Consider the following 14,268-nt stretch of genomic DNA (forward strand, 5'->3'; position numbering starts at 1 on the left):
AGTCACACACATTAAATGAAATCATGCACTATTTTTATTTAAGTTCAGTTTTGGAAAAATCAAACGCCTGCATGCTCTTAGTCTAGCCAGCATTTCTGACTCAAAGACACCTTTGCATCTACTCTCTGAGAAACCACCCTGCAAGCTGTTCATTTTAAACATTAGGGAAATCAAAGGGACTGCTCACAGAGTAAGGTACCATTCAATGTGAGTAAAGGTGGCAGAATCTGGCTCTTAGAGAGAATGTTTGTTTTGGTATTGCCCTTCTGATTCTAAGTGGTAGACACCACTTAGAGAGAATTATGTAAATACAGAAAAGAAATGCCATCATTTTGGGATTCATATTTCAGAAACCTCTTTCTGCATTGCACAGAGTTTGTGTGACTAAAACTAAAGTAACCCAATAGGAAAGAGGTCTATAATGTTACTAAGACAGAATTTCTGTTGACTTCATGGCAAGTGTAATTTGTTTTTTTTTAAGTGAAGTATTATAAACTATAAACTTGGCTAGATTCTCAGCTAGTGTAAATCACTCTAGCTTTCCCAAAGCCAGTGAAGCTGTGCTGATTTACACTAGTGGAGAATCCAGCTCCCTTTCTATAAAAGACAATAGCTATGGTATGAATATACAGAAAAACAAACAAGTAGTTCTAGACTCACACAATTTTATTGTAATAGAATTTAGCACCAGGGTAGATAATGCATGAGTTCCAACAAAAAGTATCATTTTGGAAGCATGCTTTGACTGATTTTCATTAGTAAGTTATAGATTGGTAACTTTGCTCTGATTGGGCAATAAAATCATGAATAAATTATAAAGGTATGAAACTCAGTCAGCCTCAGTTGATATGTGGTCTGAATAATTATTACAAATGAAGCAGTTATGGTAAGTAGTTAGTTTCTCTCTAAGACTTGATTCACTCATGTTGTACCAACTAAGTTCCTCTTTTTCACTTTCTTTTACATTTTACTTTTATTTACTTATTATTGCTTTGCAACATGAAGGAAAGGAAAGTACTATGTGTACTATCCAGTATTAGGATAGCTCATTATTCTTCTGTGTTCAGTGACAATCAGGTTGAAGTTCTTGCAATGATTGTATTGAAAAGCTCCATGTTTTCTTATCCAGGTTAGGCCCCAGTCCTTTACAAAACTGTTTCAATACTAACTAGAAGGTAATGTGAAGTATAAAGGCTCAGTCTCTGGCTCTATCTAGTTACACCTGCTTGTATGCTCTGAAATATTTACTCAACTGATTAACATTACAATATAAAAGTCATGCAGGGCATAATGGGAGCAGCTGTCCATTATGTTTGCTAGAAAAAAGGATAGATTCAGTTAGACCCTTCTAGTACAATTAATGACATTTATTCTCCTAATTAACCACCAACCGTTAAGGTTTTAATTTACTACTGAATGTACACAGCATAAAATATTTGAAAAAGCCCTTCTGATATTAAGCAGCATCATGGACTAACTACAAATGATACTTCCCATCCAAATTAAAAACATTTAGCAATGCATTTCCAAGAACCCTTCAGGAATTTCCCCACACACAGATCAAGATAGGTGAGACAAGTTCTCATTACTCCCCCTACTCCAAATTCTGCTCTGGCCACTGGAAAGGGCTCTGCTTGCCTGCAGATTATTTACTACAGGCTGAGAGGTCCATTAACTGACAAAGCTGTGAATGGACATGGGGTATAAAGGGATTTGGAGCAACAGCCTTTGTGAATGGTGCAATTACTCAGATGAAATAGTCAGAATGGGTGAGAGTAGGAAGCAGATGTTTCTGCTTCTGATAATTAATACGATACATTGCTCTGACCTCTGGGATTTGTCTAGGAGCATTTTAGCAGGGTTGGAGACCCTCAAAAAGAGTTAATATTTACCCAAGACAGTCCTGTGTGCTATCACCTGCTCCATCCCTTCCCTTGGCTCTAGCTAGAGCTGTGTCCTCATGGCCTCATACCTTACAATGCCAAGAGTCTCAGATGGTAATAACTGTGCACCAGGATCTCTTTGGAACAGGCCAGCTGATCAAAGCTACTGATCCGAGCCTTGGCCCAGCTGCTTGCCAGCACTCTGCTTTGAATGCTGCAGCCAACAGGGTTATCTTTCAGATGGGGCTGCATAAATGTGGCAGTGTGCTGCAGGTAAGGACTGGGTTTGCTCTCTCAAAATTAAACTGCAGGGTCAGTATCTAATGACTCCCCCTTAGCTCTGTCTAGCTGTGGATAACCAGAAAATTCTTCTAGCTTGTGTAATGCTGAAATCTCTAAATCAACAGAACCTGGAGGTATTATTGGTGTGCTGCCCTAGATTTGGCAGGGGTCTCAGCACAAGTGCAGCCACAAGGCGAGCGGACCCATGCAAGCTGGAACAAGAAGCACAGTACAGACAGTCTGGTGGTCTTTGCCCTTTGTTTACTCCTCCTGAAGGTGAGAGAAGGTGCTGGGATTTGGCTTCTCCCTCCAGCCAGCTGCGAGAAGACAACAGCACTGGAGGGAGTCTAGTTGTTGTGCTACAGTGTTCTGAGTAGGGTGACCGAACATCCCATTTTGGCCGGGACAGTCCCTTTTTTAAGTCCTGTCCCGAACAGCCCGATTTCTTTTTTTTTTTCCTAAAAGTGGGCATTTGTCCTTTTTGCTCCTGCCAACTTGATCCTTTGGCAAGTGCAGATGGGACAAATGCCCACTTTTTGCCCAACCCCCCCCAAAATGGAGTGCAGAGGAACATGGGGAGTGGGTGGGGTCGAGTGGTAATGCCAGCTTGCACAGGGAGGGAGGCAGGGCTTAGGCGAGCAGCGATGCCAATCTTGTGCAGGGAGGGGGAGACATGGCTTGGGTAAGTGGCTCAGGCTAGCCCTGTGTGGGGAGGGGTAGGGTTCAAGCTAGCCCCACATGGTATCCTGTTTTCCCTTTGGGAAATATGGTCACTCTAGTTCTGAGAGTGCACTGCATTGTGATGTGACTTCAGTGTGTGACATTGGAGTGAGATAAAAGCTTTAATTGGTATTAGGAGTGGGATCCACAAAGGGACTTAAGTGTGTTGTGGCACCTTGAAAATCATGGGAACAATACTGTAATCCACAAAGCTGCCCTGGGTGTCTAGGCTCCCTATATACTGCACGGGGAGGGGTAGGTGCCTTACAAGGTGATCCAAAGAAGCCAGCATGCTAGTTGGGGAGGCTCTTAAGATAATCAATGGGAGATGCCCAATGACTATTCCACTGTGGATAAATCATTCAATGGTGGTTGGGCCAGTGAGAGACTGGGACTAACTCTTTAGTCCGGTGGTTATGATGTCCACCTGGGAAGTGGGAGACTCAAGGTCCATAATCCCTGCTCCAATCCCTCTTTCCTTATTTATCCACATTGGAACAGCTTCTACAGGAGAGAGGGGCGCCCCGCACCAGAATATCCCATAGCTCAGTAGGTAGAGCACTCTCCTGCAAGGTGGAAGACCCCTGTCCAAATACTTTCATGCCTTCAGGTGGAGTGGGGTGAACTGCATGTGGGATTCCCAGCTGAGTGCTTTAACCACTGCATACTGGCTACACACCTAGAGGGAGGCTGCAGTGCACACACTAGAGGCAGAAATGTAGGTGCTGAGTTTTCAGGGTAAAGGTTCCCTCACAGTGGAGCCAAAACTGGGATTTGGGTACCTAAACCAGAGCCTTTGGTGCCCAAGTACCTCTGTGGATCCCACCCTCAGGCTGCATCACATCTACCTTGTGGTTCTCAAACTAACTGAAATACTCTGTTACTTCTATAACATTCCTAAAGACTACAACTTTGTACAAACCATCTGCTTAGGGAAAGGAATAGGGGTCTCATTTAGCTAATTCCTTCTAACTGGTGCCTGTCCTCATTAAAGCAGATTAGGTGTGAATTCATGTAAAGCTGCTGGGATGAAGTCCTCATCCACTTCACGTGGCTAACCAAAATCCAGATCAGAGTTTACTAGGGACTTTCTCAAGTGTGTCATGCTTGAGAATGAAGAGGACTCCTATACCCAAGGTGGGGATCAACTGACTAACAAATTCAATGAAAATGAAATTGTGCCACCCCATACTTAAGTACATCTCTGAAGAGAAGTCTTGATGATGGTTGAATGTATATTCTCCCACTTGCAATCCAGAGTATTAAAGTAACTCTTAAATGGGACCTTTAAAACTGCCATTAGTGAAGAAATCACCAAAAGGAGCATTTACTGCATTGGTGAGTGTCTGGACACCTTTCCTTTTCTTTTGGGTAAAAATACAATCTCTGAGGATGACCAGATTCCAAACAGTTGTGGGTCTACAATTTGGGGGAAAGAACTAATCTGACTATCACTATTTCTAATACTTCCATAGAAAGCAGAAAAACTACTGAATGCAGTTTATAATCTCCTCAGGGAGCTGCAGATTTCCATGGCATATGGTGACAAATGTTTCTGCAGGAGTTAGCCTGCCATGGAGCTAACACTAAAGGCCCAAACATAGCCTGAGTGCTAGATGCCTTGCTTATTTGATAGTCTTTAAAGGAAGGATTAATTATACCAGATTCTCTCCCTTCAATATGTGAATCTTTCTAGATGACACCAGACTCCTTGGTTTACAGCACAAATCTTTATTACAACTCATCTGCTGAAAACAACCCTTTTATCTTAAGAACAGATCCAGCTGTGATTCCTATTGAATGTTGTTATCCAAGGTGAGTCAGGCATTTTAATCTCATCTTTCACATTCACTTGCCAGTCTGGATTCTACTTTAGCAACTGGGGGTAGGGAGGGTGCAGGAGGGGATCCAGATGTGGGCATTGCAACAATAAGTGTCTAACTTTTAGGTGCCTAGAAAGTCCAAGGAACAACATTTCAATCAACAACCCGAGTTAGGGAGCCTAGGTACCTATACAATGACTGGGGAGATAGAGGTATCTTAGCCCTCTCATCAGCATCTTCCACTGGCTACCTTAAGTGGCTCCTCTCCTGTTATGCTGGCTTTTGTGGGTTGGAGTCTGTTTGCTAAACCCTGCCCCCCCTCTCAGAGATAGGTACTTAAGGGCTTGCACTGGTGCAGCTGGGTTGCTGTAGCGTGTGGTGAAGACGCTACTGATGCTGACAGGAGAAGCTACCTGTCCTGATAACTACCACCTCTTGGGGAGCTGCAGTATGTCAATGGGAAAAGCCCTCTTGTCAACATAGTTCTGTCTGCACAGGAGGCTAGGGCAGTATAACTGTCACTTGGGGGTGTGGTGTTTCCATACCCCTTCGTGACATAGTTATACCAACGTAGGTTGGTAGCATAGACCAAGCCTCATAAGTCAGGCACCTTCCTAAAGCCCAATCTCTGCTAGTGTTCCACAAACAAGAACCCACTGCCTGTAGTCAGGCACCTTAAGCGTCTACAGTGTTCCTGGCAGGAACAAGTTCAACCCCTGCCTTGCTTCACACACAACCTCCAGTGCTGGTGCTGCTCTGGGCCAGAGAGAGAGAGAGAGAGAGAGAGAGAGACTCTCTATAGTCCAGTAGCTAGGGGTCCCATCCCTCTGCACCAATTACCCTTTCATTACTTAACCAGCTTCAACTGGAGAGATTGAGGGAGCCCCACATCAGACTATCCCATGACTCAGTGGTTAGAATATTCACCTGGGATATGGGAGACCAGATTCAATTTCCCCCCCTGCCTGAGGTGGGGGATGATTTGAATAGAGACTCTCTTCTTCCAGTCAGGCAGAGAGGGGGAAAATTGAACCTGGGTTTTCCACATCCCAAGTGAGTGCTCTAACCATTGAGCTAATGGTTAAGATTGGCATTACTGCCTGCTCCAATCGAATTTTGAATGGGACCTGATCCAGTAGGTTGCCTCTGGGCTCATCTACTGGATTTGACCCTGCATGCAACTTAGGTAGCTGCATCCCTATCTTCCCCCTGTTTGTGAATTGCTCTGTAGCTTAAGCAGAAGATAGGTGTCCAGATGCCCGTAGGGAGGCAGAAATGTACATGCCTCAGAATTTCCTAGGGAACTTTCGCAGTAGTATGTTAGGTCCTGAGTTTAGCATCTACAGGGTTAGGCGACAGCCAGGCAGGAGTCAGATCCCAATGGTGGTACACATGGGGGACTTGGGTGCTTATTCTGGAGTCTAGGCACATAAGTTGCTTTGTGGATCCCACTCTGAGTTTTTCTCCTGAAAGATAGAATGTGAGCAGAAAGCAATCAAGCCAACATGGGTTCCTTTCAGGTCTATGCTATCTGCAGAAGAGAGGCTGGATTTTTTTCTTGCGTCTGATGAACAGTAGGTGGTATGAGAAACGTGGGGACTTCCTTGGCAGTAGCCAAAATCATAACAGCATGAGGCAGATGATGTGCAAAAAAGACCCCTTACTGGGTCTCCTGAAGGTGGAGGAGTCTAGTATGTTGAGGTATAGGTGCATGTGCACACACACACTTGGGTTACCAGTTCAAGTTACTTTCTATGCAGGGGAGTGGTGAAAGCTTCCTGGGGGAGTAGCTCAGTAGGGACCAGCACTTATCCTGTAGCTTGCACCTGCTATGTCTGGCTAGAAAGCATGGGCTTTCTTCTGGAAAGAGAAGGTGCTGCATCTTGTAATGATCGTTGTAGTAATACCCCACTCTCCTCCTCCAACACAATAATAGCGGTAAACACTCTCCCTCGATTCACCTTTGTTAATGCTAAGTGCACAGCTGGTCAGGCTTTTGCAGATGACTGGGCAGCTGAAAGGACCTCCAATGGATTCCACCAGAGGGGTATGATTCACATTCAAGCTGATGTCAGTACTGGAAGCCATGTTGTGCAGAGGTGCTTTACAGACAGTTGTGTAGCTAAGCTAATTCCACAGCGGGACTCCACTCTCCAATATGTGATCAACTTCAATGGGCAGGATCTTGGCGGGAGGGGCTTTCATAGCCTGACATATCTTAAGATGTTTGCACACCAATGCGAGGAGTCTAGGTAACAAAATGGAGGAACTAGAGCTACTGGTGCAGGAAGTGAAACCAGATATTATAGGGATAACAAACATGGTGGAATAATAGTCATGACTGGACTACAGGTATTGAAGGGTATGTGCTCTTTAGGAAAGACAGAAACAAAGGTAAAGGGGGTGGAGTAGCATTGTATATCAATGATGAGGTAGAATGTAAAGAAATAAGAAGCGATGCAATGGATAAGACAGAGTCCGTCTGGGCAAAAATTACATTGGGGAAGAAAACTAGTAAAGCCTCTCCTACGATAGTGCTTGGGGTGTGCTATAGCCCTCCAGGATCTAATTTGGATATGGATAGAGCCCTTTTTAATGTCTTTATTAAAGTAAATACTAATGGAAACTGCATGATGGTGGGAGACTTTAACTTCCCAGATATAGACTGGAGGACCAGTGCTAGTAATAATAGGGCTCAGATTTTCCTAGATGCGATAGCTGATAGATTCCTTCAAGTAGTTGCTGAACCGACTAGAGGGGATGCCATTTTAGATTTAATTTTGGTGAGTAGCGAGGACCTCATAGAAGAAATGGTTGTAGGGGACAATCTTGGCTCAAGTGATCATGAGCTAAGTCAGTTCAAACTAAATGGAAGGATTAACAAAAATAAATCTGCAACTAGGGTTTTTGATTTCAAAAGGGCTGACTTTCAAAAATTAAGGAAATTAGTTAGGGAAGTGGATTGGACTGAAGAACTTATGGATCTAAAGGTAGAGGAGGCCTGGGATTACTTTAAATCAAAACTGCAGAAGCTATCGGAAGCCTGTATCCCAAGAAAGGGGAAAAAATTCATAGGAAGGAGTTGTAGACCAAGCTGGATGAGCAAGCATCTTAGAGAGGTGATTAAGAAGAAGCAGAAAGCATACAGGGAGTGGAAGATGGGAGGGATCAGCAAGGAAAGCTACCTAATTGAGATCAGAAGATGTAGGGATAAAGTGAGAGAGGCTAAAAGAGTAGAGTTGGACCTTGCAAAGGGAATTAAAACCAATAGTAAAAGGTGCTATAGCCATATAAATAAGAAGAAAACTAAGAAGGAAGAAGTGGGGCCGCTTAACACTGAGGATGGAGCGGAGGTTAAAGATAATCTAGGCATGGCCCAATATCTAAACAAATACTTTGCCTCAGTCTTTAATAAGGCTAAAGAGGATCTTGGGGATAATGGTAGCATGACAAATGGGAAGGAGGATATAGAGGTAGATATTACCATATCAGAGGTAGAAGCGAAACTGAAACAGCTTAATGGGACTAAATCGGGGGGGGCCCAGATAATCTTCATCCAAGAATATTAAAGGAATTGGCACCTGAAATTGCAAGCCCATTAGCAAGAATTTTTAATGAATCTGTAAACTCAGGAATAGTACCGAATGATTGGAGAATTGCTAATATAGTTCCTATTTTTAAGAAAGGAAAAAAAAGTGATCCAGGTAACTACAGGCCAGTTAGTTTGACATCTGTAGTATGCAAGGTCCTGGAAAAAATTTTGAAGGAGAAATTAGTTAAAGACATTGAAGTCAATGGTAAATGGGACAAAATACAACATGGTTTTACAAAAGGTAGATCGTGCCAAACCAACCTAATCTCCTTTTTTGAAAAAGTAACAGATTTTTTAGATGAAGGAAATGCAGTGGATCTAATTTACCTAGATTTCAGTAAGGCATTTGATACCGTGCCACATGGGGAATTATTAGTTAAATTGGAGAAGATGGGGATCAATATGAACATGAAAAGGTGGATAAGGAATTGGTTAAAGGGGAGACTGCAACGGGTCCTATTGAAAGGCGAACTGTCAGGTTGGAGGGAGGTTACCAGTGGAGTTCCTCAGGGATCGGTTTTGGGACCAATCTTATTTAATCTTTTTATTACTGACCTTGGCACAAAAAGTGGGAGTGTGCTAATAAAGTTTGCAGATGATACAAAGCTGGGAGGTATTGCCAATTCGGAGAAGGATCGGGATATTATACAGGAGGATCTGGATGACCTTGTAAACTGGAGTAATAGTAATAGGATGAAATTTAATAGTGAGAAGTGTAAGGTTATGCCTTTAGGGATTAATAACAAGAATTTTAGTTATAAGTTGGGGACGCATCAATTAGAAGTAACGGAAGAGGAGAAGGCCCTTGGAGTATTGGTTGATCATAGGATGACTGAGCTGCCAATGTGATATGGCTGTGAAAAAAGCTAATGCGGTTTTGGGATGCATCAGGAGAGGCATTTCCAGTAGGGATGAGGAGGTTTTTAGTACCGTTATACAAGGCACTGGTGAGACCTCACCTAGAATACTGTGTGCAGTTCTGGTCTCCCATGTTTAAAAAGGATGAATTCAAACTGGAGCAGGTACAGAGAAGGGCTACTAGGATGATCCGAGGAATGGAAAACTGGTCTTATGAAAGGAGACTTAAGGAGCTTGGCTTGTTTAGCCTAACTAAAAGAAGGTTGAGGGGAGATATGATTGCTCTCTATAAATATATCAGGGATAAATATAGGAGAGGGAGAGGAATTATTTCAGCTCAGCACCAATGTGGACACAAGAACAAATGGGTATAAACTGGCCACCAGGAAGTTTAGACTTGAAATCAGACGAAGGTTTTTAACCATCAGAGGAGTGAAGTTTTGGAATAGCCTTCCAAGGGAAGCAGTGGGGGCAAAAGATCTATCTGGTTTTAAGATTCTACTCGATAAGTTTATGGAGGAGATGGTATGATGGGATAATGGGATTTTGGTAAGTAATTGATCTTTAAATATTCAGGGTAAATAGGCCTAATCCCCTGAGATGGGATCTGAGTTACTATAGAAAATTCTTTCCTGGGTATCTGGCTGGTGAATCTTGCCCATATGCTCAGGGTTTAGCCGATTGCCATATTTGGGGTCGGGAAGGAATTTTCCTCCAGGGCAGATTGGAGAGGCCCTGGAGGTTTTTTGCCTTCCTCTGTAGCATGGGGCATGGTTGACTGGAGGGAGGCTTCTCTGCTCCTTGAAGTCTTTGAACCATGATTTAAGGACTTCAATAGCTCAGACATGGATGAGGTTTTTCATAGGAATGGGTGGGTGATATTCTGTGGCCTGTGCTGTGCAGGAGGTCGGACTAGATGATCAGAATGGTCCCTTCTGACCTTAGTATCTATGAATCTTGTAAAGAGCTAGTGAGTAGAGGATTGCTCTAACCAGGGTCTTTCCAACCTAACTATCTAGTAGATGGGAGATCAGATGAAATCCTCAGCTTTCCTGTCCCCATGGCCTCAGAAAGATTCCCTTCAGTTCACAGTTGACATTATCAGGTTTGCTGGAGATACTAGAAACTTGGTACGAACTGTTTCCTTTACTCCAAACTAGAGGCCTAGGTCCCGCAACACTGTAGTGTTCCCTTGTCCCACTCTGACGGTTCTGATCCCTCTATTCACAGTTGGACCTAGATTTATATTAATGCCATATGGTCACTGCAGCTGACTAAACTCCAGGTTCTCTGAACAAGGCTCCTTCAAAGCAACCAATACATGAGTAGATTTTTTGGGGGGTGGATGAGGAGGGGAGAGGGAAACGAAAGAGCTGCTGAAAAACCAAGGTTTCTCCCTGTTAATGTTACCATCTCTCCCACTGCAGTTGGTCACCTGTGGAAGGCACCAGCAATATCTGTAGCTGCTGTGCGATAGGGACTGTGGGTCACTTGAAGGATAATCCAGAAGATGTATCCCTCTGCATAGACCCTGGAAGAGAGATGTCTTCTAGTCATTGTATGTATGTCGCATGCATCTAATCAACAAACAGGGAGCATGTTTCTCTTCAGGCAGAGTCTGTAAAGCTTTGACTTGGTCTGACTAAGTGAATCGTAAGGTCTCGCAAACATGTTCCATGGGTGAGTGGATTAACTCATAAGCTCCCTAATACTGTACCTCTTTCAGTGAAGCAGCACCTAATTTCAGGGAAGCTGAGGCTGATAGTATAGTTGGACCTCTGTCTTTGATGCAGATCAACACTCCAGGAATTTTCCAGAAAACAAAACCAGAGTGACACAGATGGATCACAGGGTATGAATTTGACTGTGACATGGCTGCCAAACTCATGACTCAAGTCCTAACCCTGTGTTTTCTTACAAGTATGGCAGAGAAGCCTATGATGGTGCTGGGGTTGTCATTGCTTGTTGTAGCCATTGTTCTTGCCTTCACTTTCCTGGTAATCTTTCACGTGTACAAGAAATACAGGAATTCTTTCCTAGTCTGTACAATAAACAGGAAACTATATTTCAATCTGTGGTCAATCCAGATCTTCCAAAGGGGCAGAAGTATCCCTGTGTGATCTAGTGGGCACTATGATTCAGTAGCTATCTGAAGACTCTGGGTAAGAAACACCTAGACTGAAAGGAGGGATGGAACCTATAACCTTAATGATTAATTGGCACTAGCCTGGATCTCAGAGCCCAGCTCTTGCCTTCTTTGAGTAGAAAAATTCAAACAGTCTAGTGAATAAGTCCTTTCACCAGAACAGCTTAGCCCTACAAAGCTGTTCTCCTGGACAATATTTCCTTTCATATAAGAGTCCCTAAAACCTAAGAGTAGGTCTGAATGGTGGCTATGTACATAGGAATAGAGCTGGTTGCAACACTTACAATTCAATATGTCAAAATGGGCTGGTTTGCCTAAAAGTTAGGGGGAGGAGGGTGAGAGTCTGAGCCTGGTAATTAGCACACTGGCCTAGGATGTGGGAGACCCAAGTTCCAGTCCCTGCTCTTCCAGACTCAGGGTGATCTGGTATCTATTGGATGTCAGCAAAGCCAAACTCAGTTGATGTGTCTAACAGAAATCAGAGGATGGTCCTCCTCATGGATTCCTGAGATCAGAGTATATAAAACCAAGGCCATGCTGTGGAACCCTAGAGTTGATTGAACCTAATAAGCTGCTGCAGTATCCAAAGTGCGCTAGTCTTAGAACAGCTCTGCAGAAAGAATTCTTCCCCTATCTCAGGGTTAAAAGGATAAATGCTGACATCTCAGTTGAAAGATTGTATTTCCCCTTTTATTCTTTAATATACGTAACCATAGGTTCTTGCTAAGTCTATGCTCTCTAGTAACCATATTCTAGATTTTAACTCCTTATTAACTCCAAGCAAATTGGCCTAAGCGATTTGAATCCTAACTTTAAGCAAATGCTTTGGATGTTCTAAAAACTTGTCCCTTTTTGACCAATCCATTCAAACAGCAGGGACCAAACACTCAAAAGTGCCTTTAAAAACCACACTTTGGCTTCCTTTGCTTTTACTTTTGCCAGTATATCCTTCCTCCCTGGAAAAATTCTGCAAGGGTGATAAATGTGTTAGGTATTACATTTATTTACAATCAATTCTTTAACAAGAAATCTTAGTGATTGGCATTGTTCTGTGGGGTAACTGCTGAGCCTCAAACTTAGTTATGGACAAGTGCTCATACTGGTTTGTTCTAGCACCTAGAATCTTGGTTGTATGAATCTTTAATTTTCCATTTAAAAATCCAACCAATGGCATTTGCTATGTTTCTTTTTCCCCCCCCCCCTCTTTTTTCTAGCCCCTCTTCAAGGGCAGAATGGAAAAGGGAAGAGGAAACTAATTTTTTTGTGGAATAAATGAAAGTCTTTAAACCTGGAGAACAAAAAAAAAAATCAAATATGAAAAATCTTGTCAATGTTTTGAGCAGCTTTAATAAAAACCCTACTAATCTAAGGTTTCAGAGTAGCAGCCGTGTTAGTCTGTATTCACAAAAAGAAAAGGAGTATTAATGGCACCTTAGATTAACATTTGAGCATAAGCTTTCCTGAGGTACAGCTCACTTCATCTAAGGAAGTCTACACTTTAATCAGAAGTGTGACTGCAGCTCATGTAGGCAAACCTTCAGAGCTGTAAAGGCATGGTAGCACAGATCCTGGTACAGGCAATCCATGTGAGTACATACCCAGAGTCCAGGATGGACTTATACAACCCATGTTGGAGCTCATGCCACAAGATAGATTAAAGCTAGCATGGGTAAGCCTACCTAAACTGCAATCATATCACCAATTGCCGTGTAGACATAATATAAGTGAGCCTGATCTAAATAGCTTCTTACAGCACAAAATATCCTACAGATGTATCATTATCATAGCAAGATATTCCTCTATAATGTGCTACATTAAGCTCCACAAAAAACAGATTCACAATTCTGAACGTCCATTGAGGTATGGCTGTAAAGGCCCTGAAAAGAAAAGCATGAATACGCGGCTGCTAAAATAAAGATCAATGTTGCTACACCGAGCACTTTGCATTGCGGTCTGTGCTTATGAAAAGCTCAGAGCAAGACTGGAAGCATATTGCAGGGGAGGACTGGGGAGTGTCTGTCCATGTTATGCCTGGTTGAAGCTTCTCATTTTCATGAACAGTAAGGGTGGGGCTTTCAAAAGTGTCTGATTTAGGAGCATAAGTCCTCTTGAAAGTGCTTTTGAAAATCCCATGCTCAATCCATCCAAAAGCGTTTAAAGAAAAAGCCTAACAGCCTTTTTTCCTCCCATCTTATCATAGTGTTTGAGCTAGAGGACTTTTAAAATTAGGTACATAAAAGCCCTTTCTCATAGATCACTGTAGTAAACTATGTTGAAGGCAGTTGCAGGAAATGTACTTAGTCTCCTAAAGTATTTGTCTCAATACTTTCCTTTTTTTTCTCTTCTGGGGGCAAAAAAATACCCAGATAAAGTGATGCTGACTTTTTATAAATACAGGGAGTTGTATATAATGCAATGGAAAACCTAAAAGCTATCAGCTGTATTTATCTATCATCTCATTGCAGTTCTTCAAGACTTCACTGAAGCACAGAAAATTGTCCTAAGGCAAAACTAGATCTGTGCCTCAATGACAAATGGATTTAGGAACCCCTGACTCTCCTGAATCAAATTTTTTCCCAAAGATTAAAAAGACAAAAAACCAAAACACTTAGCAAAGACAGTGCTGCTCCACAAGGAAAAACACTTCTCCCCCGACTGGTAGAACACTCTTGGTGAGGGCAACAATCCTTCTGATCAACTCTTTTCTGCAGGTATGAAGATCCTTATAACATTGCCCTTTTCCTAAAGGGCACACAGTGCCATGTGGCAGTAGCCATTTATCTTATAATAAAGGATTCATTATTATTTTCAATGAAAGTGCTGTGCACTAATTAATTGAGCACTAATTAACTCAAGTGCTGAGCACTAATTAACATTAATATGTTGATGAAAGTATTTGCTGTATTTGGAAAAAAATCTGTGCAATGTTTAAAAGATCTGAAAAAGGAAGCAAATCAGTTTTGG

At 42.5% G+C, this 14,268-nt stretch overlaps 1 protein-coding gene across 5 annotated transcripts; it reads left to right on the forward strand.

Annotated features, from left to right (window-relative positions):
* The first annotated feature begins 812 nt into the window (after positions 1-812).
* On the forward strand, positions 813-14,052 carry LOC119858861 (zona pellucida sperm-binding protein 3-like). 5 transcript variants are annotated; one of them, XM_043518629.1, is made up of 5 exons: positions 1,745-2,156; positions 2,291-2,441; positions 4,582-4,700; positions 10,586-10,716; positions 13,770-14,052. In XM_043518629.1, exons 1-5 carry the CDS (start codon positions 2,095-2,097, stop codon positions 13,817-13,819), a joined length of 513 nt encoding a protein of 170 aa, XP_043374564.1. In that variant the 5' UTR covers positions 1,745-2,094; the 3' UTR covers positions 13,820-14,052. The 5 variants fall into 5 exon arrangements, 3 of the variants coding, with proteins under 3 accessions (XP_043374564.1, XP_043374563.1, XP_043374565.1); XM_043518628.1 differs by lacking the exon at positions 13,770-14,052 and adding an exon at positions 10,952-11,229; XR_005294026.2 differs by lacking the exons at positions 1,745-2,156; positions 13,770-14,052 and adding an exon at positions 813-886 and having other exon boundaries at positions 10,586-11,229.
* Positions 14,053-14,268: the final 216 nt, after the last annotated feature.

Source organism: Dermochelys coriacea, chromosome 7 (genome assembly GCF_009764565.3).
Source record: "Dermochelys coriacea isolate rDerCor1 chromosome 7, rDerCor1.pri.v4, whole genome shotgun sequence".
NCBI lineage: Eukaryota > Metazoa > Chordata > Testudines > Dermochelyidae > Dermochelys > Dermochelys coriacea.